Source organism: Crocuta crocuta, unplaced genomic scaffold, assembly GCF_008692635.1.
Source record: "Crocuta crocuta isolate KB4526 unplaced genomic scaffold, BGI_CrCroc_1.0 scaffold262, whole genome shotgun sequence".
Taxonomy (NCBI): Eukaryota; Metazoa; Chordata; class Mammalia; order Carnivora; family Hyaenidae; genus Crocuta; species Crocuta crocuta.
The window spans coordinates 4,252,066-4,277,210 of record NW_027528869.1 but is presented as its reverse complement, the minus strand read 5'-3'; the positions used below and the strand labels follow the sequence as shown (position 1 = coordinate 4,277,210).

At 44.9% G+C, this 25,145-nt stretch overlaps 1 protein-coding gene across 1 annotated transcript in view; it reads right to left on the bottom strand.

Moving 5' to 3' along the window:
- The window catches only part of GRIN2B (glutamate ionotropic receptor NMDA type subunit 2B), a 413,753-nt gene that overhangs the window by 36,944 nt on the left and 351,664 nt on the right, over positions 1-25,145 (bottom strand). Inside the window, exons 5-9 of the mRNA XM_077756396.1 lie at positions 14,119-14,321; positions 13,180-13,351; positions 12,827-12,980; positions 9,234-9,359; positions 6,422-6,651 (exon numbers count right to left, since the gene is read on the bottom strand). Coding sequence (XP_077612522.1) covers positions 6,422-6,651; positions 9,234-9,359; positions 12,827-12,980; positions 13,180-13,351; positions 14,119-14,321 — 885 coding nt within the window. The remainder of the gene's footprint in view (positions 1-6,421; positions 6,652-9,233; positions 9,360-12,826; positions 12,981-13,179; positions 13,352-14,118; positions 14,322-25,145) is intronic.

Here is a 25,145-nt window from a genome sequence, read left to right as displayed (position 1 = left end):
CGGCGGTAAGGTGAAGCCTGATGCTGTGGAGGGGCACACAGAGCGTAGACAAAGGAGACTCTGGGCTCCCCCTTGGATCCCAGGAATCAACACCAAGTGCGCCCTGGAAAGAGGAAGGTGACCACTGCGAAGTCCCACTGAATGCCTCGGTCAAGTCAAAACTGGACTCAGGAATTAGGGTTCAAGTAAGAAAATGGACTCAGGAATTAGGAAGAGGCAGAAGTAGTCCCACTCTCAAATAAAATTAGGAAAGTGGGGATAGCTGACGCCGATCAACAGAAAAGGGGCTGGGCAAGCCCCAAGCTTTGTTCTGGATCTATCTGGACGAAGGCCACCCTGGAAAGAATGAGGGAGGCTCAGTCCCTGGGGTAACAGCCCATGCACAATGTCAGATTGGTTCTGGTACTGGAGACGCAAAGGGGCAGGTGTCCCTTCCCCTACGCATGTGTGTGCTGTGCCCTGTATTCTCCCAGGGGCTGGGGAGTTTTCTTTTCTTCTCACTTCCTCCAGAATTGCTCTTGACCAGCTGTTACATGAGGACCAGTTGCTTGGCAGCCCCACGGGTCTCCCATACGAGAAATCACACCCTAATTCGCTCAGCTACCTGAAGGTCCAGCCCAGGCCCTCGTTTCTAGCTCCCTGGCTAGTTAGTCATGCCTGCCACTTGCCCGAGTAAACTATTTTTGGCTCAGTACTCTGGGATCTGACCAAGATGGTCTGTGCCAGGCCCAAGGTGTGACAGATTCAGGTTGGGGTCAGGTGTCTCTCACTGGCTTTCGGCCTAAAATTAATAGGACAAGGAAGACACCTCTGCACAGTGTAAAGCATGGCCCCTTTTCCTCATGTGCTCAAGTACCATCCAAACATTACATGTTTGCGTACTGTGATGTAAACACGCTTATCACTAGGCTGGTTTTCTTCCCGAACGCATACCGACTTGTCTGCATGTGGATTTAAAAGTCCTGCACTGTCTATATTCCAAATGGATATGAGGTGACTTCAAGATCCTATGAGGCATCACAGAAACTCAGGAGAATCGTTATCTAGAAAAGCCACAGGCCCTCCTCCATTCGTCAGAAGGCTGTCCTGATTGCACCTTCCATGTTGCAAGCAAAGGAGGTTGCCCTCATTAATTAGACAAGCACTTTTTGGACATTTTACAGTTAATAAAATATTCCTACGGTTCCTTGAGGAAAAGAACTGTGGAAAACAACGCGGGTGCATGTCACATTGGTGGCAGGAATGCGCGAAGCAGGACGCAGCCAAACACCCTTGGAACCCCAACGGTCAGATGGCGGTCTCCAGTGAGCTTCGCAGTCTCTGCCTCCTTGGGTGCTTTCTTCACCCCGTGACTCCATAACCGCCCCTTCTCTCTCCTGCTGCCACCCCTCTCCCACCCACCATCAGGGACCTAAAGCTCAGGGTCACACGAGGCTCAAGCTAAAGTCAAGCTGTTGGGCCATTAGCCTGCACAAGTACCGGAAATCACCATCATTCCCTGTTCAGAGCAATGCCCCCCAAAGACTTCTTAAGTAAGGTGCAAATGCTACAATACTGTCTAATTATTGTGGATCAGTTCATCAGATAGCTGCTTTTGGGTAGAGGGAAAGGATCTAACACGTTACGCTTTGCAAGGTAGAAGGGAGGCTAGGAAGAAAGGGGATTAACGGAAACAAAGCGCTGGGATCTAAACAGGATGGCACACCGTTTACGGGCTGAAGGCAGTGAAGAACATCAGAAGGAAACTTACTTAACCTTTCCCACTTCAGTTTCCTCATCTACAAATGAAAACATTAATAGCATCATTACATAAGATAATCTATGTAATGTATCTGGCATTCCGCCTGGTAAGAGCCGAAAAAAACGTTAGCAGACATATTACTGCTGAAATTATATTAATAATAATGATGACCGCTATTACCATTATCCGTAACAGAGGTAGTAACAGTAGCCCTGGGGGTGGCGGTGTATGGCGACCTGAGGGTTAAGTGGAACTGATACAGAAAGTCATTAAGTGAGAGAACAGAAAAATTAAATGAAAAAGTGGGGGCAGGGTGTCAATACCAAGCCCTAGCTACGTCATAACTTTGTCTGGGATGAGCTACAAGGGAGAAATCCTGGCAGCGTGATTTTAGAGCCAAACACACAGGGACTCAAACCTTGGCTCTATCACTTGAGAATGTGTGACTTTAGAGAAGGAAGTCAGTAAACTTCCCAGAGTCTCACTGTCCTTATTTGTAAAGTGGGAAGGATCGTACCTACGTGAAGAATACACACATAAAATAGAGGTAGCATACACGATGCACCTAGGGCCTGGTAAATGTGTCCCTTCCTTCACCTGGCGGTCAAGCTCTTTCCCTTCCTTTCTGCAGCTGGCGGGCTGCAAAATGAGAAATCCTTTTGGACAGGTGAAAATAGTAGAAGACTCGGCGTGGTGGGTCTTTGTTAAGAGAAGAAAGATGTCACCAGCTTCCTTACATTTTCCTCCCACCAGGGAGCTGACGGAATGTACAGTAGGGCTGCTAAATGTTAGAACTTGCACCCATATTTAGTTACAGCATGTAGTGGGCTAATTCTGAATTCACTGATGTAATGTGCTACTGCAAAGTGGAAGCCGTCCAGGGAAAAGGAGCCCCAAAATAGGTTTTCATGGAAACTTAACTCTGAACACTCTGATTTTGTACCTTACCCTAAATGAGATCTGGAAACATTTTTTTTCTGCCATAAAATTGAAGATAATTTCCTAACAGGTACATAAATTTAATGGCTATAAATGTCATCTCCTTATCACTGCCAGATATTTACCATCTGATTCGAGCTGCATGGAAGAGATGCCATTCGTGACAGTGAAAACAAGTTTAAGAAATCATTTCCATTTTAAATGTTACTTTCCTTGATGAAAATTTAATTTCATTGAAAGAAGAATCTTTAAAATCACCTCATTTCTATTCTCAGTGCTACTGTCTTGACAACTTCATTCTTCACATTTTCTTTTTCTAAATTCACAGAATACACTTGCTGTCATGCAAAGCCAGGCCCAAGACTTTGTTTTCTTAAGGTGTTGTGAAGGAAAACTAATATCGAGTTTGACATTATAAGTGCACTTTCAGAAAACCCTCTTTCTGATTTGTATTAGCATTCCTGACACTGATAGGCGTTATATGTCATTAGTTACTTAAATGTTTTCTATAATTATGTAAATTATGTGACACTTTCTGGGAGGATGCTTACACTTTACTGTTTTGTCATTTGCAAAGTTCTAAAATGTATCTGATAGCCATTTTCAAGTATTTTCAAATTACACAGTTGCTAAAGGGTTCCTGCTCTCATTTTATTTTTGCCTGTAATGCTTAGTCCACTGCTCTGCGCCAGAGGCTCTTACGTAAATATGCCCTGTCTCCCTCTCTCCTCACAGACTTTAAAAAAGGATAACCAAGTTATGGTCACTGCCCTGATGGAAGTCATGGTCAAACGGGGGAGATACAGTCAGGTATAGGCCTATAGATTGTTACACGACACTGTGGAAGACAGGTGTTATTAATAAAGGTATGAATGACTGCCACGTCAGTGGAGGGAATGACTCACCGTCCAGATGACCCCAGGAACGCTCTACAAACGGGGTGACCTCTAATCTGGGTCTAGAAATTTCAGCAGGAGCTTAGTGAGTGAGGAAGTCAGAAGAAGAACAACCCAGGAAGATGCACACATAGAGGCATGGCTGAAAGTCTAGGGGGCTAGAAAGTGGGCCGGAAGACCCTAAGCACTGGCTGATGAGACTGAAGAGCTGGAACACACTGGGAATCATGTGTAAAGGCCCTGAGGTGCAGATCAGTAAAAAAGTGTCTGTATTCTATACACAAGGGGGGGAGCCATTGACGTTCTTTAAGCCAGGAACTGATGGAGTCTAACTTTTCAGAATATCCACCAAAGTCGTGTGGAGGACAGACAGGTGCACAACGTCTCTGGTTTAAGCGGCCTAGAACAATATGTTCTTTCAACACCAGAGAAGGGAAAACCATCTCCTTGCATCTTAATTATGCTTAATTCAAAGAGAAAATCATATGACTGCTGCCAGGTGGTTCGTTAACGTATGGGAAAGATGAATACAGTGCCCTAAGCAATTCTCAGAGATACTCAAAGAAAACAAAATGACAAGCACGGTGGACCCCTCACTTGGGAGCCCCGGGCTCCAAGGACTGTGGTCCATGGTACCTCTGCCATGTGTAACTCTGTCATACTATTGAGGGCACGGTGACATGGTCCCACCATATTCTGTGAGGGGACATTCAGAGGTAAGCCTCTGAATGGCCTGATGAGAAGACACGGTTGGCCACGCCTCTGACAAACCCACACATGAGGACACGGTCCACCGTGCTGCGGCCACATGCATGTGTTAGGATGGGCACGGTCCACCCCATCTATGCCGTATTCAAGTGAAGAGCCCTGAGGAGCTACTTGTCCTTAGCTCCACTGCTGCCCCGATATAGAAACAGGCACAAAAATGAGTGTAACAGGAGACGAAGGGAGGTATGTAATTTAACTTTTCTGAGTCAGGATCATAATGATGAAAAATGTTGAGGAAGGAACAAAGAGAAATGTTTAAAATGAATTAAGTAATAAATTCATGAAGATATGAATAAATGAATAATAAATCATGCGTTAGAGGAGCAAAGTAAATAAGCCCTTAAAAATAAGGAAGAAGGAAATACAAAAGAGGTATTATTTTTAAAAATGAAGAAAATAAATGGGACGTCTTGGTGGCTCAGTCGGTTAAGCGTCCAACTTTGGCTCAGGTCACGATCTCGCAGTTTGTGAGTTCGAGCCCTGCGTCGGGCTCTGTGCCGACAGCTCAGAGCCTGGAGCCTGCTTCAAAGTCTGTGCTTCCCTCTCTCTCTGCCCCTCCTCTGCTCATGCTCTATCTCCTCTGTCTCTCAAAAAAATAAATAAATGTTAAAAAAAATCTAAAAAAAAAATGAAGAAAATAAAGGAAGACAAGTCAGAGAGAGAGAGAGATAAGATGAAAAGGTAAACATAGTGAATGACCCATATATGTACATAAATTTTTTTTTCATTTCCTTTGAAGTTTGTTTTCCTTTCTCACACGCTTTTGAGTGTTCTTGGTGAGTAGAGATGAGTAGCTGGAGAAATCAGAAACTGTGTCCTCAAAAAAGACTAGCTCTTCCATTTTACTCTTCTCAAACCATTTGCTAAGTGTTGAAAGTTTTATTTTGGGGAAACCTGCCCCAAGTTAGAAATCTCTCTGACCTTTCTGTTCTAAATACACATCTATCTGTATCTTGTAGTTTCACCCTGGCAAAAGGTGTAGGAAATCACATTTGCTAAATCTGTTTTCTAAGTTAATTTTATTTATTTTGAGAGAGAAGGGGGCGGGGCAGAGAGAGAGAGAGAGAGAGAGAGAGAGAATCTCAAGCAGGCTCCGCAGGGTCAGTGCAGAGCCTGATGTGGGGCTCAGCCTCACAAACCATAAGGCCATGATCTGAGCTGAGATCAAGAGTCATACGCTTAACTGACTGAGCCGCCCAGGCGCCCTTCACATTTCCTAACTTGCAAGGAAGCACACGGTGGGAAATCTGTTGTGAGCGAGTCTCCAGAACCGTGCAGGGGCACCCATGAGTCTTACTGGCCATTCCATGGAGGTAGCTCCTATCCCCGGTCTTGGACCATCCTAGCGATCATGGCTTCAGGGGACAGACCGCCCGCAGACGCTGCGACGCTTCCGGCAGACCTGGAGGGTGCTGTATGTAGGACAGGTTCCCCACATCCTCCTCCAGGAAAGATGCAAGCCAGCAGACACTCTTGTTCCCCTCCCAACTGCAAAGCCCGGCAGAGAGGCCTGCCTTACGTATGGGGGCCACCTATTCACCAGCACCACGCAGGGCAGTCATCGTGTTAAATAGCAGTTCCTTCTCTTCAGGAACAGTGTGCACCACCCTCCTGCTTAGCCCTGGGAACACACGAGTGAGCAGATGAACAAACGGAGAGCCCACAGCCAAACACCACTGGGAGGAAAATGAAGGCCGCAATGGGCCCGCGCCCTCACTGGGGGTGCCGGGGGCGGCCCTCTAATAACACGCCGGATGGGCAGCCCTGCGCTGACGGGCCACCCAGGCATGTCCTGCAGGAGGTACCACATACTCAGAAAGCCGCGACCACACCAAGCCCCTTATTTGCAGCCCGGGGCGTGCTTTTGCCAACCTTTCACAAATCAGAAGGCGAATGTGAAGTACTATTATTTCAGTAGGGACCCTGAGGTTTGCTCCCAAGTCCCCATGTAAGGAAACATATGAAAGAACTACCCTGATTGCAAAGGTGGAGGAAATTAACAGGTACGTGAGAACTTTCGAGCATGGCTCAGAATAGGACTGAGGACAAGACAGGAGGTTTCAAACGGTTCTCTTACCTTTTTGTCACTCAGGCCAGAAACCTGGTCCACATACTCCTCTTGGATCATGAAGGCAGCTAAGTTGGCAGTGTAGCTGGCCAGGAAGATGACGGCAAAGAAGGCCCACACAGACACCATGATCTTGGAGGTGGTCCCCTTGGGGTTCTGCACGGGGACGGAGTTGTTAAACACCAGGCCCCAGAGTAGCCAAATAGCTTTGCCGATGGTAAAAGACGGGCCACCTGGCTCTGCCGTGATGAAAAGACAAGGGCAGAAGGTCAAGACCGAATCACTGGACAAATACACAGAGCTGGTAAGTTCCTGCTCAGAGCAGGAAACCACTTAACTAAGATGCAGACATTTTCGAGAGGCTGTGCCTCTCTTCTCCTGGGTCCCTCAGGAAGGCAGAAGAGGGTTCTTTAGAAGAAACTCCAGGGGCCCTGAGGTGTGTGTGAGATCCTCCTTCAACTAATGCTCATGACTCAGCTGGGGGCACAGGAGGAGCCGGCTTGTGGTGCAGACGAGACCCTCAACATCACGTCAAAACTGAGTAACAAAGGCAACTACCCCACTGACATCACACTTGTGTCCTTACCACAGTTGTTCCTAAAATTTGTATTTGTATCGACCAAGAAAGGATTTCAACTCCACAAAAGGCCAACAAGAACCGTGTGAAGTTTTCTTCTACCATTATCATGGGCCTCCTATAATTTTATTCACACTGATGCTAGCCGACTTTGAATGTCCTTTATTCTCATTTTCGTTCACTTCTAGCACTTAGCACTGAATGTTTCAAAGATAACCTGGACCCCAGTCCAATGCCGACACATCCCAACCAGTTTCCTACCATGGTAGCTTCTGTGTAAGAGAGTATCAGGTAGCCCAGGGAAGAAGTGACAGATGCCTGGCTTGGCTACACTATCTGAGGGCAGAAATGTAGACTGTCTTTGACCTTTTTTCCACCCATCCTTTACATCCACAGTGCCAGGCCTTCTGCCCATCAGTTTATCGTGGCCTCACTGCTTTCAGGGCTTGGCGATGGTAAGATCTCGCCATGATGTCTAGGTCTGCACGGAGCCCCTCCACCACAGAAACAGACATCTGCCTGCATAGTCTCACGACACATTAGCACAAGTCTTATGGTGCTCTCTGTGATCCTGATAGCATCTGCTCTGACAACTAAATCAGTGACTACACATGTCAAGCCTAGTGTCTAACTGTGCACACACATCTGTGCGTGTGGACCTTATTTCGTGGAACAGATGTGTAACTAAAAAGTTGTTCATAAATCAAAGTGTTGTACATTGTTCAACGCCCCAAGGAGACTCGATATTTCAAGTGATTCTGTGTGGCGTTCCTTCGCGAAGGCTAGCATCCTTCGGTAAAGTAATTATAAGCCCTTGCTTTGAATTTCGTGGCGGGATTTTCACCTCCTTGACTTCTTCATGGTGACGGGAGAGCATCCACTGATCCCAGTTCCGGGCACGGTCAACATACGTACGTACCTGTGTGTTTCTCAGAGGTTTCACTTGTTACTATTACTCCTCAGGATGGGGAGTAGGTCCTGGCTTCTGGAAGACCCTTGAGCACCGGTACAAAGTCCCCTGGCTATACCCTATTGTGGAGACATTCAGACCTCTGCTCCAGAATGCACTAGCCAAGTAAGAAGGTAGGTCTGCACCTAGAAATACCTCAGGGCAGCAGTGGTTTACAGCCTGGAGTGTGAAGTCAGCAGAAGCACAAGGGGAACTTTGATACAGCGCTGTCGCCTAGAACCCCAACCCCAAAGATTCTTATTAAATTGTTGTGTGGTTATTATTCTATAATTATTTTATATATATTGTTCTATTATGCAACCAAAGTAGAAAACCACTCTTTTGAAACATAGTAGTGGTCTGAGCCCCACACGGGACTCAGTGAGTCAGAATATTAGCAAATGAGGTCCAAGAACCTTGGGCTTTCAAGTGCCCCACAGATGATTCTTTGTGTAGCCCAGATTAAAAAACAAAAAAAACCTTTCCTCTCGGAGGCATACTTTCAGAATAAAGCTCACATTCTGGAAGGGGGAAGACTCCGTAAAAAGTGTAATAGTTCCTAACTTTCTGGGGTTTTTCGAATGGTTTGGAGGATGTATTTGCAAGGGTCCCACGGCCCTCTTCAAAAATTTTAGTAAATGTTCTGTGAAGTCTCATAAATGCCTCAAACACACGGGCAGCCCTCATATCTCTTGACCCACACTTAGCCAGAAAACCGGATGGCACCCAACGGTAGCTCGGTGTGAGAACTGCTATCTGGTGGCCATTTTATTTCAAACAGCCAACGTCTGTACCCCCTGGAAGCGGGATCGGAGCCAGGGTCACATGCTTTGGGGAGCTTGTACCTCAGTGGTGGAGGACTCTTCCAGCCATGACTACCCTGCTTACACCCAAGGGCAGCCTCAAGTTTTTATTCTTAATATATGGGCCTATCTGCCTTGTGAGTCCATCTGTTCAGACAGACCACTCATCGCCTCAGGTTATCAAAATAATCTCCTCTGACCTGTCTATGCCCCGTGATCTCCCGCCAGCGTTCCTCCAGTTTACCCCTGGGGGAGAACTGGGCTTGTCGGGTGAGGCTTCTGCCAGCGAGGGGCACACACTCAGACTGACGTCTTAACTGGGGTATTTCTAATGAGCTGCCAAGCTGTTGACATAGACGGCTGAGGGAATTCATTTTCAGGGATGGGAGCGTTAGGGAAGGGGAGCAGACAGCACAGGAGGAGTAGGGAGGCCCGGAGGTGACCACCAGCACAAAAGAAGTGCAGAAACGCAACGGCTGCAGCTGGCCTCACCTCTGCCATCAGCGAGGCACCTGTTGTAACCCACAGGGCTGAAGTACTCGAAGACAAAGACAGCCACGGCTGAGACGATGAGCAGCATCACGAACATCATAACCCACACGTCAGCACTGAATGGCTCTGGGGAAGGAAAGACAGAATCAGCGCTCGGAATTAAGACAGAGGAAAAACGGATTCTGATTCATCTGTGTATCCATTTGCTCAGGCAGCATGTGTTTTCTGAGGAGAACAGACCACAGTTGGGCTGCGTCCCTTCAGAGAGCCGGGGCCTGAGTTGGGGAGGGGGGAGAGGCTGCATCCGGGTGTCTCCATTCCCCAGATGGGCAAGTGAAGGTTTCTTTTCTTCCAAAGAGGAAGAGCTTCTTGCCTGTGAACTCTTTGAGATAGTTTCTGCCATTGCCAGGAAATGTACAAACATAAGAAGTACCAGGTCTGGAATAAATGAATCACATGGGTGTGGTTCCTGGTTTACGTTCTCACCTATACGGCTGCCCACACCACGTGATGGAGACCTGGACAGGCTTTCACCAATGCTTCCCAACCTTGTGTGCAAATTCATTCCCAACAGACAAGGTCACTAGTCCAGGCTTGACTTGGTTCAGTGATAATGACATCCCGTGAATGTCATTGGTCCCCTTGCCTCACCTCTCCTAAACTTCCCAGCCTCAATTTGCTTTTCAACCCACTTTACTGTGGTGGATTTTATTGACCATCGTTAGGGTAGGAGAATAGAAGTCAACGTCCAAAAAAAAAAAAAAATCCATCCATCTTGACAATCAGTGACTCTAACAGTGGGAATGCAGCAGGTGACAAGGAAACAGCGTCAGCTGTAATTAACAAAACAACTACGAGCTATTCCCTAACACGGGTTCTTAAGACAGGACCAGGCAAGACAGCAAGAGCGTGCCTTCTTTAATTTCTTTAATCATTCTTGCTGAATCCCTTCCAGCTGATCTATACCTCTCTGGCTTAGAGGCATCTAGAAATTGAACACCATATTCCAAGAACCACCTCACTGAAGGCCTACAAAAAGGGACAATTGCTATTCTTTCCCATGATACGATGTTCCCTCAATTGTGTCTCAAAATAGTTCTGGCCTTTTTAGCTGTCACATCACATTGTAAACTCATAACTAAGTGAATTAACATACTGTTTTTTCCACTTTCCAAATCATTAATAAAGATGAAGTTGCAAAAGGGGAAAAAACTGGCTGGAAATTAGAAAATATTTTCTTACTTGAAACCTACTTTACTTTTGGACTTTTGAAGGGAGTTACAAAAACCCGGTCATTTAACAATTTAAAAAGGACCTTGATGAGGCACACGCCAACTGTGAAACATAAAACCTTTCAGTGGCAGCCAGAGATGTAAGGGTAACAGATTTAATTCGAAGCCTCTATGTGGTGGAGTAGGGAAGGCCCCTCCCCCTCAGCTCTCCCGGATTATAGTCCCACCCTGATTTCACTTTTGTCTTAGATTAGGGAGTAACTGAGTAAAGGCATCCCCTCTGAGCTTCCTTTCCCCGCATTTAGCCCAGGGCAAGTTTCTGTACACAAAAGACAACACACATTTGTATTGCTTTTTACAATTTAGAAAGTACTTTCACCATCTATTTTATATAATCCTTATAGTGGCCCTTGCATTATGGTATCACCATTTCTATTTTACAGAGGTCAAGGTCCTTTCCAAGGTCATACTCAGAACTTGGCAGGGCCAGGTTATCCTCTGAGGTCCCCTGGGGCAAAGTTTGTCTGTGCCCACCACACTGGTTCTGGATTTAGGAGTTGCACTCTGAAATGGCTCCGTGACTTACCGAACACAGGCCCTGAAGGCAGCACCTCTGGGCTTTAATCCTGCATTTGCCAGCTATGAACTGACAGATTATTGGAAAATTGCTTGATGGGTCTAAGATTCAGTTTCCCAAGACATAAAACGGGTATAATAATGGTGTCAATGAGATAATACACCAAAAAGATGTACAGTAACACTTGGAAAACCACATAATAGGAATTCAATGAATGTTGGCTTCTTTTACCCCTGTAACTAACTGCTTCTCCTACACACACACACACACACACACACACACACACACACACACACCCTGCCTGGCACTGCTATGTCATCGAGGGCTATGCTGATGTATCACTAGCTCTTCCAGTTCAGAAGCTGAGGTTAGTGCTATATTGTGGTTAGAATCAGAATGCACTTTTGTCTGTATTTCTTAATGTTCCAACTATCTTTGCAAAGGAAAAAAAACAAAATACATAAAGCTGCTATGAGGATTAATGCATATAGTGTGTGCTATCTAATAATACTTCACATAAAATCGGCAGGTCCAGAATTTGCTCCTCTAAGAAGGCTAGCTGAGAAACGTGAGTAATTTATAGAAAAATTCTATGGCACCTATAACTCTATTTTATAGAGCATTAATTAAAAACTTCCCCTTTCCCCCACTGCCTGCCAGATAGAGCTTAAAGTACTATCAGTCAAGGTCTATTCCAATATCCTCATGGAAAAAAAAAAGTTGATGTCCTTCAGAGAGTTTGTGACTCGTCCAAGGGCTTACAGCTTGTTTACGTCCAAGCCAAGCCTCCTGTTTCCCAGCCCAATGTCCGGTTTTCAAGGTGACATTTTATTTTCCAATCCCTTGCTCTCACGGCCTCTGCAAAAAATATGAGGTATGAGCTCACAAAAGACCTCATTTAATTGAAATCCTGGCCTTGTCTCACCAGGTCTTATATCACATCTAAGGCTCTGACACATAAGCGATGCTGGAGAGTAAGGAAGTACAGAACGACATGAGAATGGGCAGGGTAAAATGCGAGCAAGCATCAATCAGATCAGCTGTATCTCTCAAAGCTCAGAAAAATGCACGTGGAAACAAAAAACCTTTTTTGGTAGCACCGAGTTCAATCCTTGAAGATAATTAAAAAGGCATGTCAATGATACCTAGAATTGGACATTTTTTTAGATTCTTTTTAATGTTTTATTTAATTTTGAGAGAGAGCAAGTGAGCGAGAGAGAGTGGGGGAGGGGCAGAGAGTCACAGAATCTGAAGCGGGCTTCAGGCTCCGAGCTGTCAGCACAGAGCAGACTTGGGGCTCAAACTCACGAACCGTGATAACCAACTGAGCCACCCAAGTGCCCCTAGAGTTAGAAATTATTAAAGCAGGGGGAAGTACTCCTTGAGATCAGCTAGTTGAAATGCCTTCTTTATAGATGAGAAAACTGAGTCCCAGAATGGAGCACAGTTGCTCAGGGCCAAGTGCCGACTACGAGGTAGGAATGAGACTGGAGTAGTCCCTAGCAGGAGGAATGAGACTCCAGTAGGCTGACTGATTGCCAGCCTAACGCCGTTTTCTTCCAAGGTTTTATGCTGTCCTATCGATTGTTTTTGGGTGTTCTTCAGTTTTCATATTTGAGAATAATCAATACTTAAGTCCCCCAAATTAAACAGGCTGCCAGCAAACCACCTCCTGGCTGAAAGAGCCTGGCCACGTGCTCGCCCCTAAGGTCCCTTACTCCTCATACCGAGTACGCGTCCTTCCTTATCTCCACGTCCCCCACCCCGGCAGGCATATCACTTACCTAAGAAGGCAGAAGGTGAGACAGTCCCATTGCTGCGTGACACCATGACACTGATGCCAGTCTCTATGAAGGGCACAGAGAAGTCGACCACCTCAGATCGCTCCTCATTGATGGTGAGTGAGCCCACCGCCATGTAGGCCCTCTTCATAACCACCTGGGAAGAAGGCACAGGGCTTCAGGAAGAGCACTCAGGAAGGCCAGGGGCCACCGCAGTGGCCCGGCACTGGCGTCCTTAGCACAGTGTGCCCGCGAGAGCCTGCTCGCGGTTCTGTATTTTCTAAAATTTACAAACGAGCATTTTTTAACATTAACATGAAACAAAATGGAAACGGCCCTTGCTTTCTGACACTCACCTCTCCAATCATACCATTCCAGGTTCCATTGATCTTCTTCCCATGCTTGCCATTGGTAACCAGGTAAAGGTCATAGGTGAACTTCACAGATTTGGAAATTTTCTTAAGGATGTCAATACAGAACCCCTTGCAGCACTTTTTGATGTAACCTGGCTCCTCATCTGTTTTATTCCTAAACGGTTGAAGAAACAAACGAACGAACAAACAAACAACAAAACAAGGCTTTATACAAGAGGCAGCTTTTATCCTTTAACATTCAAACTCCCACCCCAAAGCAGGGCCTCCCCTTCACAGCTCAGCACAATGTGCATTAGACCCGAGTGAGGAAATCAATCAGACGACAGAGTTACAATTCTTTCATTAGCTTGTCACACCAAACAACGTTTCCTCACAGTTTTTAGTGCTCCTTTGAAGTACAATGTACATCAGGAAAGTGCACACAGCCTAAGGGTTCAGTTGGAAAAATCTGTAGACCCTCAACCATTTAACTAGCACCAAATCCAGGTACAGAAAGGTAAACGCTCTTCTTCTCTCTTCCAGGCACTTCCCCTTCTCACCAAAGAGAATCATTATCCTGACTTCTAACAGTATAATTTTACCTATTTCCAAAAATGCTCTTAAATCTCAATATTCTGGGGGACGATATCCGGAGAAAACATAGTTCAACACCAACGCAAGCGTAAATCTCCATAAATTTCAGGTCCTGCGTGCTGAGACCAGGCAAGGCCAAAGACGCTTTGGGATGGTTAGCGGTAATTCTGCCAGCGCATGATCTGGACAGGCCCAGACACCACACCGCGGGCCTGCTAGGGATTCCTCTGCTCGGGGGGGAACCGAAAATTGAACACTGTATGCCTCGGGTCCCAGCCCCGGCAGTGCTGACCGCTGTGTGAGACGGGACTGCCCACGCCACCCGGAGCCCTGGGGGCGGGGCCATACTCAGAGATTATGCGTTTTTGGCAGGGGACTGTGTTCCTCATGCAGGTTCCGCTCAGAGGGTCCACACTTTCCACGATGACAAAGGGGGCCTCCTCCAGGGTTACAATGCTCAGATGGTCGTCCTCCTGTCCTTCCGTCTCAGGGCACATCCGGGGCCACACGTAGTACTTCATCTGCAGGGACTTGTCCTTCCACTTCCCCACCTGCACAGGGGTAAACGAAAGACTCAGAAGCCACTGGCAGGGACCTCAGCATCACCCGGGGGGCTGTTAAACACATGGAAACGGACACAGGCATCGTGCGTAATAGAGAGGAAATTCTTTTTAACCTGGATGCCCAGAATGAGACTACCATGTCCATACCTAAGAAAGGTAATACATCCAGCTGCTCACTCACGTACCAAACATTAAAAGAGGATCGACTCTGTCCTGGGCATCCTGCGGAACCTTGCGGCTCAAAGAAGCGTCGTTCTGCCCTTCGTCGAACTCACACCGAGTGAAGGAGTCAGAAATGTAAACAAATGTTTATGGTGAGAGGTGGCAAGCGCTAAAACTGAAGCCTGTACCAGGTGCTGGGAAGATGCCAGAGTCTCCTGCCTTGTGCGGCTGGCGGCTTTTTTTTTCTACTTAACTAACAAGGAGCAGGATAGTGAGGGCAGCAAATAGCTCCAGAAAGGTCAACAGAATGACTGAAGCAAATGAGCCAGAAGGATGTGTTTTGGCTTGGAACAGAGGTCCAGTGGGAAGCCATGTGGAGAACCGGGTAGATCGGAACTGGAATAAAATGATAACGTGAGGATGAAAGAACACAGCTCAGCTGGGGAAGGAAGCGGGGATGGGCCGGTGGCGAACGCCCCGGGTCAGTGCAGACAGGGGCCTGCTGGGGTTGGGTAGGGCGCCAGGGTGAATCATACAGGTCTTTCCGTCTGAGCAGGCTGCGTCCCCCCACTTCAGAAGCACCATTCGTATGTACTCCAGTGTGAGAGGTGGGTGCCCCCTGGAATCCTTCACAGGGTGGCCCTGCTGCCACTCAGGAGAAGTGTGTGGGTCCGTTATCTTTTAGGAGAGCCGTTAGTTCCTGTTTTTATAATAGAATCTGCATGACTCTGTTGGTGGGTGCTGTTCTCACTCTGCCCTTGAGCTTCCCGAAGAGGGAACACCTTTTCATCTTCTAAAACCAAACATCCTCAATTACCACAGGAATTATGGACTGTGAGCCCCTGCATTTTCCCAGTCTATAATTTCCTCCGTGCAGCAACGCAAATTAGTAGCATACATGAGGCACCAGGACTACAAAACTACTTAATTATTAACTACATAAATCAACCGGGAGCAACAAATGGGCAGTACTTCATAGCTTTTCAAGTAAACGGGTTTAGATCCCCATATTCTTACAAAACCAACATTCCTTTGTTTCTGCTTTTGTCTACAGTTTGGTGTCTACCTAGCACCTCCCTTGGTGTGGTCTGTATCTCCCACCGAGGCAGGGGCTGCTTACTTTCATGCCCATATTAGGCCTGAGCAGCCACTGCCCTGATTTTACTGCATCACTAGAACACGGACAGTGGTTTGTGTCCTGGACCAACGTGTTGCGCATTAACCTTGGTGATCGTTTTCTTCCAAGTATGCAAGCCCTATTTCACTTCTGTATTCAGAGTTATGCACTGAACCAAAAGTCCGCTTTCCTTTATGGGTATAGTCTTCTCTGAGTGCAAGTCCCATTTTGGTGTAAATCCGTTTTTCTTCCTTTTGCCAAGAGTACTTATTTCTAAAGCAGAAATGTCCAAATCGCTTCTCAGCCACATGGGAATACTAAGGTCTTCAGCTAGTGGTTACAGGGGAGATAGGGCTTGGGGGCAGGGAGACCCCATCGTGGGGACCCATGATATTGGGTCACCTCCAAGTCCGAGTAGCCCTATTTATCCCCGTGGCCAAACTGGGATCATTTTCTGTGTGTTCAACAACGGGGAAAAGTTGGGCACCTCTAATGTACCTATTTTTATTTATTTATTTATTTATTTATTTGTTCACTCTTATCATCTTCTCCCAATAGTCCCTGTGGAGTTTCATTCTTTTAAATCTTTTAAATGTATTCTCTTCTGTTTTTACTACTTATTAGGCTAGTCCCATGGTGCAGCAGCACGTGCTAGGATTACTGCAGGCCACTGCAAACTTCACCTAGGGAGCCCCACAGAGCACACTGTCGACACGCTGCCAGAGGGCTCCTCCCAAACTGGCATTGGTTATACGATCCCTAGTCAAGAATTTCAACAGCCTCTCACTGCCCTTGGGATGTGTCCAAACTTCTCACCTAAGATGGGCAAAGTGTGTGCACAGAGCCTAATCTATCTTGACAGAGTTAACTTCACTATTTTGAAACACGAATCCTTTGTTCCTACTGGAAAAGGAAGGTATTGATATTGAGAGCTAAAATAGGTTAATCAGGTACAGGTTTCCACAAGTAAGCTGCGTGTTGTTTTCTAATAGACTTATTCTAGCTGTAAAACAAAAATGTTGCAGAGGTAGCCTTCTGGCAAAGTTTCAGGACACCCCTGGGGACGCCATGCAATAGAATATAGATTATCGTATACTTTGACAGATTTAAAAGGAGTTTAAAATCTATATCCAAAAAGAAAAAGAAAATATGGCTTAATGAATCAAGATTACCATGGAGTGAGGTTTTAGTGACACATCCAGAGACTCTGTATTTCCAAGTGCCCTGTACAGTGTTTTGTAAAACCAAACAGAAGCCCTGCTTACAAAACTGCAGACAACACAAAGCTAAATGGGATAGAAGATATACTGCATTGCAGAATCAAGGTTGGAAGTGATATGAATTAATTGGAATGGACTAAACCAAATGGGACGAGATTTAATAGTATTTATACATAAATTTAGTCTGGCATTTAGATTTTTAAAAAAGCAACTGCACAGTATCAAAAAGGACATATTTCAATTAACAGCAGTCTATAAAAGCTATTTGCAATAACAAATGGTATATTTATGGATTTACAGACTCTAGCACATGTGGTGAGGGAAGGGCACAGACAATTCCACTCTGTACTGTGTTCATCATGCCACAGTGGGAAAACTAGGTTCTGTTTCTATAATTCTACGATTAAATGACCTTATTTACTAGATCATTCTCATCTATCCAACAATAACATGCACATGGGGTCCCCTTTAGCACACCTTCTCCTAACTTCCCAAAAGGCTAGCTAGGTCATTCCTTGCTTCACTTTAATTAAATTCAACCCAAAGCAGCTGCATGCCACTTTTGTGCCGAGGACTGGGCTGTGTGTTACAGGTAACAATATCAGGTGGCATTTAGTAAGGCCTTAGTATGTGGTAGGCACTGAACATTCCAGTAGTCTCACTGATCATCACAGCAAGCTTGTGAGAAGCTGAAATGTCTGGCTCCCGAGCTTGGGCTGTACCCTCTACACTGCTTTGCCTCTCTGTCAACGAAAGAATAAAACAAGACCCCTGTCCTCTGAGGACAGTCTATTGGGGAAAGACACTATCTATTGACAATAATATTAAAATTTTTAGGCTTTGGTAATTACCCTAATAAAAGGTATAAATAAAGTACTCTGGGATTCAGAATACAAGTAATTATTCCTGAATGGGTTGGGGGGTGGGGTGGGAACAAAGCTTGATGAAGGCACTTATCTTTGAGCAGGGCACTGGAATGTGATGGCGCGTTTGGTGAAGAGCACTTTATCCACTGAGGCAATAGCAAGAACAAAGGATTGAAGTCCTACAGTTGCTCAAAAGAAAGATCAAGGATAGTCCTTCACAGCTGAAAGGTATGATGCGTGCCGAGAAAGGGTCTAGCTCCGGTGTCTTCCTCTTTACAGACCTGTTCATTCCAGCCAGACAGTCTGTTCTGCAGGAGCCCAAACTGGACAGCACTCATCTCTCCCCAACTCCTTGTTCAGTGGCTTCACACCGGTAGGCTGAAATTGGCTTGAAATTGGCACCCACGTAGTTGGCAAACACAGCCATTCGGGGCTTCCTCCGCCCACCCCCACCCCCAGCTGTTAGAGATTTACCAGCTCACAAATGGTCCAGAGTAACCAAATCATTCATTACATCATGCTATTTACTGCCTTGGGGACTTTAACTTTTCAGGTATCTTGTCCCCTACACTAAATTCTGAAAGTATCCCAAGTATTTCTGTGACCACAGACAACTGTTTTGAACTCTGAGTCTCAGTTCCCCTATCAGTAGAATAAGGGAACGATTTCTATGGTGTCTTGCATAAAATCTCATGATCCCAGGATCTTTTCAGGATGAAGCTCTTTACCACACTTCCATCTGATTAGAAGCCAGTGAAAAAGTGTTCTACATGGTTATTTTCCGAAGCAAGGGAAGCGTTTGATTGATTTACACAAAAAGATTTGCTTGTCTTAAAGTCTTGACTCTTTTGTATTGTTTCTTTAAGGATGACTGCAGTGAAGAAGAAAAGCTAACAAATTCCTTGAGGACTGGAAGAGAAATAATTTTAGGAAAAAAAAAATCCCTCTGCTCTAAATATCAGATTCACAGTGCTATGCAGTCCCCATGTTAAAGAACATGTTACCTTGAATTAGCTACCCCTAGGCAAAAGAGAGCGGAGCAGTTAGAAACAAGTAAACTAAAACTAAGTAAAATAGGAACTTTCTATGTAGAAAAACAAGGTATGTTTTGACAATTGTTTTAAGGGGAAGGAATTATGGTGTAGATGTAGATGGGAGAGTTTGTCAAGAGTGAGGAAAAACAGCAAATAGACAAAGAGAAGCCTCAGACACCGAAAGGGAAGATTCTGAATGTTTCCTAGAATATCTGAACTGGTGTGAGTGTGTAATACCGGAAATGCAGAGAGTAGTAAGTAGGAAATGAGGTCAGCAGGAGGTATTTCAGGGAAGATACAGTGAGAAACACTGAATGAAAAGTTTATAGCTGAGATTAACGCATGATCAGAAAAAGAAAAGCGAAAATCCTTGAGGAAATAATGAAGAAAACATCTATAAAGTGCTCTGAATTCCTCAGAGATAAGCACTAAACAAACATCATTACCGTGAGCACATTTAACGACAACATCTGTCTATAAAAAATGCCGTTCTCCGCCATGCTAACATTTAAAAAGAGCTCTTGAGGACTGAAATCATCTTTCTCAAGAGAAAAAAAAAAGTCTCTGATTGGCTTTCTCAGAAAAACATGGAGTCATTTTTTGGGGTTCCGGTTTGGTAAGCTTGGTACACACTGAACACATGTTCAGCTGGGAATCTCTCCTCAAAGGGACGTTTACCTCACAAACCTAGAGAATACTATTCCTTAAGCCTTTGCTCATGAAAATTCTAGAGAGCCTATGTATGGTGACTTTAGGCTTCAAAGGCTTCCTTCTGCTAACAGATTTCCTCCATTACCACTGGTGAAACTGGCACTAATTTGTACCCCAACAAGGCCATGCATGAAGAAAAGGCCACAGGGACCACACTCCCACTGAAGCCCCTGTGTTGGTCTCTCTGGTGACTGTGTCGTCACGGAGAAGAGAGAGGGGCCTGGGGCAGGGCTCAGCGGCTGCGAGAACGCTTGCAGTCCCTACCCACAGAGCCTTCCCAGGCTGCCTTGCTCAGCTGCACAGAAAGTCTTTTTTTTTCTTTTTCTTTTCTTTTTTAAATGTTTTATGTTTTATTTATTTCTGAGAGAGAGNGCATTTTCCCAGTCTATAATTTCCTCCGTGCAGCAACGCAAATTAGTAGCCTACATGAGGCACCAGGACTACAAAACTACTTAATTATTAACTACATAAATCAACCGGGAGCAACAAATGGGCAGTACTTCATAGCTTTTCAAGTAAACGGGTTTAGATCCCCATATTCTTACAAAACCAACATTCCTTTGTTTCTGCTTTTGTCTACAGTTTGGTGTCTACCTAGCACCTCCCTTGGTGTGGTCTGTATCTCCCACCGAGGCAGGGGCTGCTTACTTTCATGCCCATATTAGGCCTGAGCAGCCACTGCCCTGATTTTACCGCATCACTAGAACACGGACAGTGGTTTGTGTCCTGGACCAACGTGTTGCGCATTAACCTTGGTGATCGTTTTCTTCCAAGTATGCAAGCCCTATTTCACTTCTGTATTCAGAGTTATGCACTGAACCAAAAGTCCGCTTTCCTTTATGGGTATAGTCTTCTCTGAGTGCAAGTCCCATTTTGGTGTAAATCCGTTTTTCTTCCTTTTGCCAAGAGTACTTATTTCTAAAGCAGAAATGTCCAAATCGCTTCTCAGCCACATGGGGATACTAAGGTCTTCAGCTAGTGGTTACAGGGGAGATAGGGCTTGGGGGCAGGGAGACCCCATCGTGGGGACCCATGATATTGGGTCACCTCCAAGTCCGAGTAGCCCTATTTATCCCCGTGGCCAAACTGGGATCATTTTCTGTGTGTTCAACAACGGGGAAAAGTTGGGCACCTCTAATGTACCTATTTTTATTTATTTATTTATTTATTTATTCACTCTTATCATCTTCTCCCAATAGTCCCTGTAGAGTTTCATTCTTTTAAATCTTTTAAATGTATTCTCTTCTGTTTTTACTACTTATTAGGCTAGTCCCATGGTGCAGCAGCACGTGCTAGGATTACTGCAGGCCACTGCAAACTTCACCTAGGGAGCCCCACAGAGCACACTGTCGACACGCTGCCAGAGGGCTCCTCCCAAACTGGCATTGGTTATACGATCCCTAGTCAAGAATTTCAACAGCCTCTCACTGCCCTTGGGATGTGTCCAAACTTCTCACCTAAGATGGGCAAAGTGTGTGCACAGAGCCTAATCTATCTTGACAGAGTTAACTTCACTATTTTGAAACACGAATCCTTTGTTCCTACTGGAAAAGGAAGGTATTGATATTGAGAGCTAAAATAGGTTAATCAGGTACAGGTTTCCACAAGTAAGCTGTGTGTTGTTTTCTAATAGACTTATTCTAGCTGTAAAACAAAAATGTTGCAGAGGTAGCCTTCTGGCAAAGTTTCAGGACACCCCTGGGGACGCCATGCAATAGAATATAGATTATCGTATACTTTGACAGATTTAAAAGGAGTTTAAAATCTATATCCAAAAAGAAAAAGAAAATATGGCTTAATGAATCAAGATTACCATGGAGTGAGGTTTTAGTGACACATCCAGAGACTCTGTATTTCCAAGTGCCCTGTACAGTGTTTTGTAAAACCAAACAGAAGCCCTGCTTACAAAACTGCAGACAACACAAAGCTAAATGGGATAGAAGATATACCGCATTGCAGAATCAAGGTTGGAAGTGATATGAATTAATTGGAATGGACTAAACCAAATGGGACGAGATTTAATCGTATTTATACATAAATTTAGTCTGGCATTTAGATTTTTAAAAAAGCAACTGCACAGTATCAAAAAGGACATATTTCAATTAACAGCAGTCTATAAAAGCTATTTGCAATAACAAATGGTATATTTATGGATTTACAGACTCTAGCACATGTGGTGAGGGAAGGGCACAGACAATTCCACTCTGTACTGTGTTCATCATGCCACAGTGGGAAAACTAGGTTCTGTTTCTATAATTCTACGATTAAATGACCTTATTTACTAGATCATTCTCATCTATCCAACAATAACATGCACATGGGGTCCCCTTTAGCACACCTTCTCCTAACTTCCCAAAAGGCTAGCTAGGTCATTCCTTGCTTCACTTTAATTAAATTCAACCCAAAGCAGCTGCATGCCACTTTTGTGCCGAGGACTGGGCTGTGTGTTACAGGTAACAATATCAGGTGGCATTTAGTAAGGCCTTAGTATGTGGTAGGCACTGAACATTCCAGTAGTCTCACTGATCATCACAGCAAGCTTGTGAGAAGCTGAAATGTCTGGCTCCCGAGCTTGGGCTGTACCCTCTACACTGCTTTGCCTCTCTGTCAACGAAAGAATAAAACAAGACCCCTGTCCTCTGAGGACAGTCTATTGGGGAAAGACACTATCTATTGACAATAATATTAAAATTTTTAGGCTTTGGTAATTACCCTAATAAAAGGTATAAATAAAGTACTCTGGGATTCAGAATACAAGTAATTATTCCTGAATGGGTTGGGGGGTGGGGTGGGAACAAAGCTTGATGAAGGCACTTATCTTTGAGCAGGGCACTGGAATGTGATGGCGCGTTTGGTGAAGAGCACTTTATCCACTGAGGCAATAGCAAGAACAAAGGATTGAAGTCCTACAGTTGCTCAAAAGAAAGATCAAGGATAGTCCTTCACAGCTGAAAGGTATGATGCGTGCCGAGAAAGGGTCTAGCTCCGGTGTCTTCCTCTTTACAGACCTGTTCATTCCAGCCAGACAGTCTGTTCTGCAGGAGCCCAAACTGGACAGCACTCATCTCTCCCCAACTCCTTGTTCAGTGGCTTCACACCGGTAGGCTGAAATTGGCTTGAAATTGGCACCCACGTAGTTGGCAAACACAGCCATTCGGGGCTTCCTCCGCCCACCCCCACCCCCAGCTGTTAGAGATTTACCAGCTCACAAATGGTCCAGAGTAACCAAATCATTCATTACATCATGCTATTTACTGCCTTGGGGACTTTAACTTTTCAGGTATCTTGTCCCCTACACTAAATTCTGAAAGTATCCCAAGTATTTCTGTGACCACAGACAACTGTTTTGAACTCTGAGTCTCAGTTCCCCTATCAGTAGAATAAGGGAACGATTTCTATGGTGTCTTGCATAAAATCTCATGATCCCAGGATCTTTTCAGGATGAAGCTCTTTACCACACTTCCATCTGATTAGAAGCCAGTGAAAAAGTGTTCTACATGGTTATTTTCCGAAGCAAGGGAAGCGTTTGATTGATTTACACAAAAAGATTTGCTTGTCTTAAAGTCTTGACTCTTTTGTATTGTTTCTTTAAGGATGACTGCAGTGAAGAAGAAAAGCTAACAAATTCCTTGAGGACTGGAAGAGAAATAATTTTAGGAAAAAAAAAATCCCTCTGCTCTAAATATCAGATTCACAGTGCTATGCAGTCCCCATGTTAAAGAACATGTTACCTTGAATTAGCTACCCCTAGGCAAAAGAGAGCGGAGCAGTTAGAAACAAGTAAACTAAAACTAAGTAAAATAGGAACTTTCTATGTAGAAAAACAAGGTATGTTTTGACAATTGTTTTAAGGGGAAGGAATTATGGTGTAGATGTAGATGGGAGAGTTTGTCAAGAGTGAGGAAAAACAGCAAATAGACAAAGAGAAGCCTCAGACACCGAAAGGGAAGATTCTGAATGTTTCCTAGAATATCTGAACTGGTGTGAGTGTGTAATACCGGAAATGCAGAGAGTAGTAAGTAGGAAATGAGGTCAGCAGGAGGTATTTCAGGGAAGATACAGTGAGAAACACTGAATGAAAAGTTTATAGCTGAGATTAACGCATGATCAGAAAAAGAAAAGCGAAAATCCTTGAGGAAATAATGAAGAAAACATCTATAAAGTGCTCTGAATTCCTCAGAGATAAGCACTAAACAAACATCATTACCGTGAGCACATTTAACGACAACATCTGTCTATAAAAAATGCCGTTCTCCGCCATGCTAACATTTAAAAAGAGCTCTTGAGGACTGAAATCATCTTTCTCAAGAGAAAAAAAAAAGTCTCTGATTGGCTTTCTCAGAAAAACATGGAGTCATTTTTTGGGGTTCCGGTTTGGTAAGCTTGGTACACACTGAACACATGTTCAGCTGGGAATCTCTCCTCAAAGGGACGTTTACCTCACAAACCTAGAGAATACTATTCCTTAAGCCTTTGCTCATGAAAATTCTAGAGAGCCTATGTATGGTGACTTTAGGCTTCAAAGGCTTCCTTCTGCTAACAGATTTCCTCCATTACCACTGGTGAAACTGGCACTAATTTGTACCCCAACAAGGCCACGCATGAAGAAAAGGCCACAGGGACCACACTCCCACTGAAGCCCCTGTGTTGGTCTCTCTGGTGACTGTGTCGTCACGGAGAAGAGAGAGGGGCCTGGGGCAGGGCTCAGCGGCTGCGAGAACGCTTGCAGTCCCTACCCACAGAGCCTTCCCAGGCTGCCTTGCTCAGCTGCACAGAAAGTCTTTTTTTTTCTTTTTCTTTTCTTTTTTAAATGTTTTATGTTTTATTTATTTCTGAGAGAGAGAGAGAGAGAGAGAGAGAGAGAGAGAGACAGCATGAGCAGGGGAGGGTCAGTGAGACAGGAAGACACAGAATCTGAAGCAGGCCCCAGGCTCTGAGCTAGCTGTCAGCACAGAGCCCGAAGCAGGGCTCAAACCCACAAACTGTGAGATCATGACCTGAGCCGAAACCAAGAGTCAGATGCTCAACTGACTGAGCCACCCAGGTCCCCAGATCTAACTCCTTTTAACGGCTGCACAGTAGTCTATAATAATGGACATGCCTCAGTTTATTTAGTCATACCCCTGTTGATAAATATCTAGGATATCCCCCCCCCAAAATTTTAACCAAGACATACAATACATATCTTGGTATTTCCAAAGCATTGATTCCCAGAGACGAAAAAGCAGAATAAAAGGATATTTATGTTTTTTTAAGTGTTGTGGATGTTGCTGGAAGACTGTACCACAGGCGGGTAGTGACTGAACTTCTTATCAGCAAAGCACTCAAGGGCTCCTTGCTCACGTTCTCTCACCAGCACTAGGTTTTTATCACTATTAACGTCTGCCACTCTAAGGAATGAAAAACGGTATCTAATTGCTTGAATTTTCATCTCCCTGGCTCGCAGTAAGCAAGAGCCCTGTTGCACATCTGTTAGCATTTAGATTTTCCTCTTTTACCCTCTAGTCTTATCCTTCACCCATTTTCCATTGAGCTGTTTGTCTCTCTTATCTATTTGTAGGGAGCTCCTGGTGTAGCAGGGTGGTAATCCTTTACCTGTCAGATATGCTTGAAATGTTGTTCTCCCTCTGAGGTTTGTCTTCTGTTTTTGCTATATTTTTTTATGCACGGAATTTTACCGTTACCTTTCTTTCTTTCTTTCT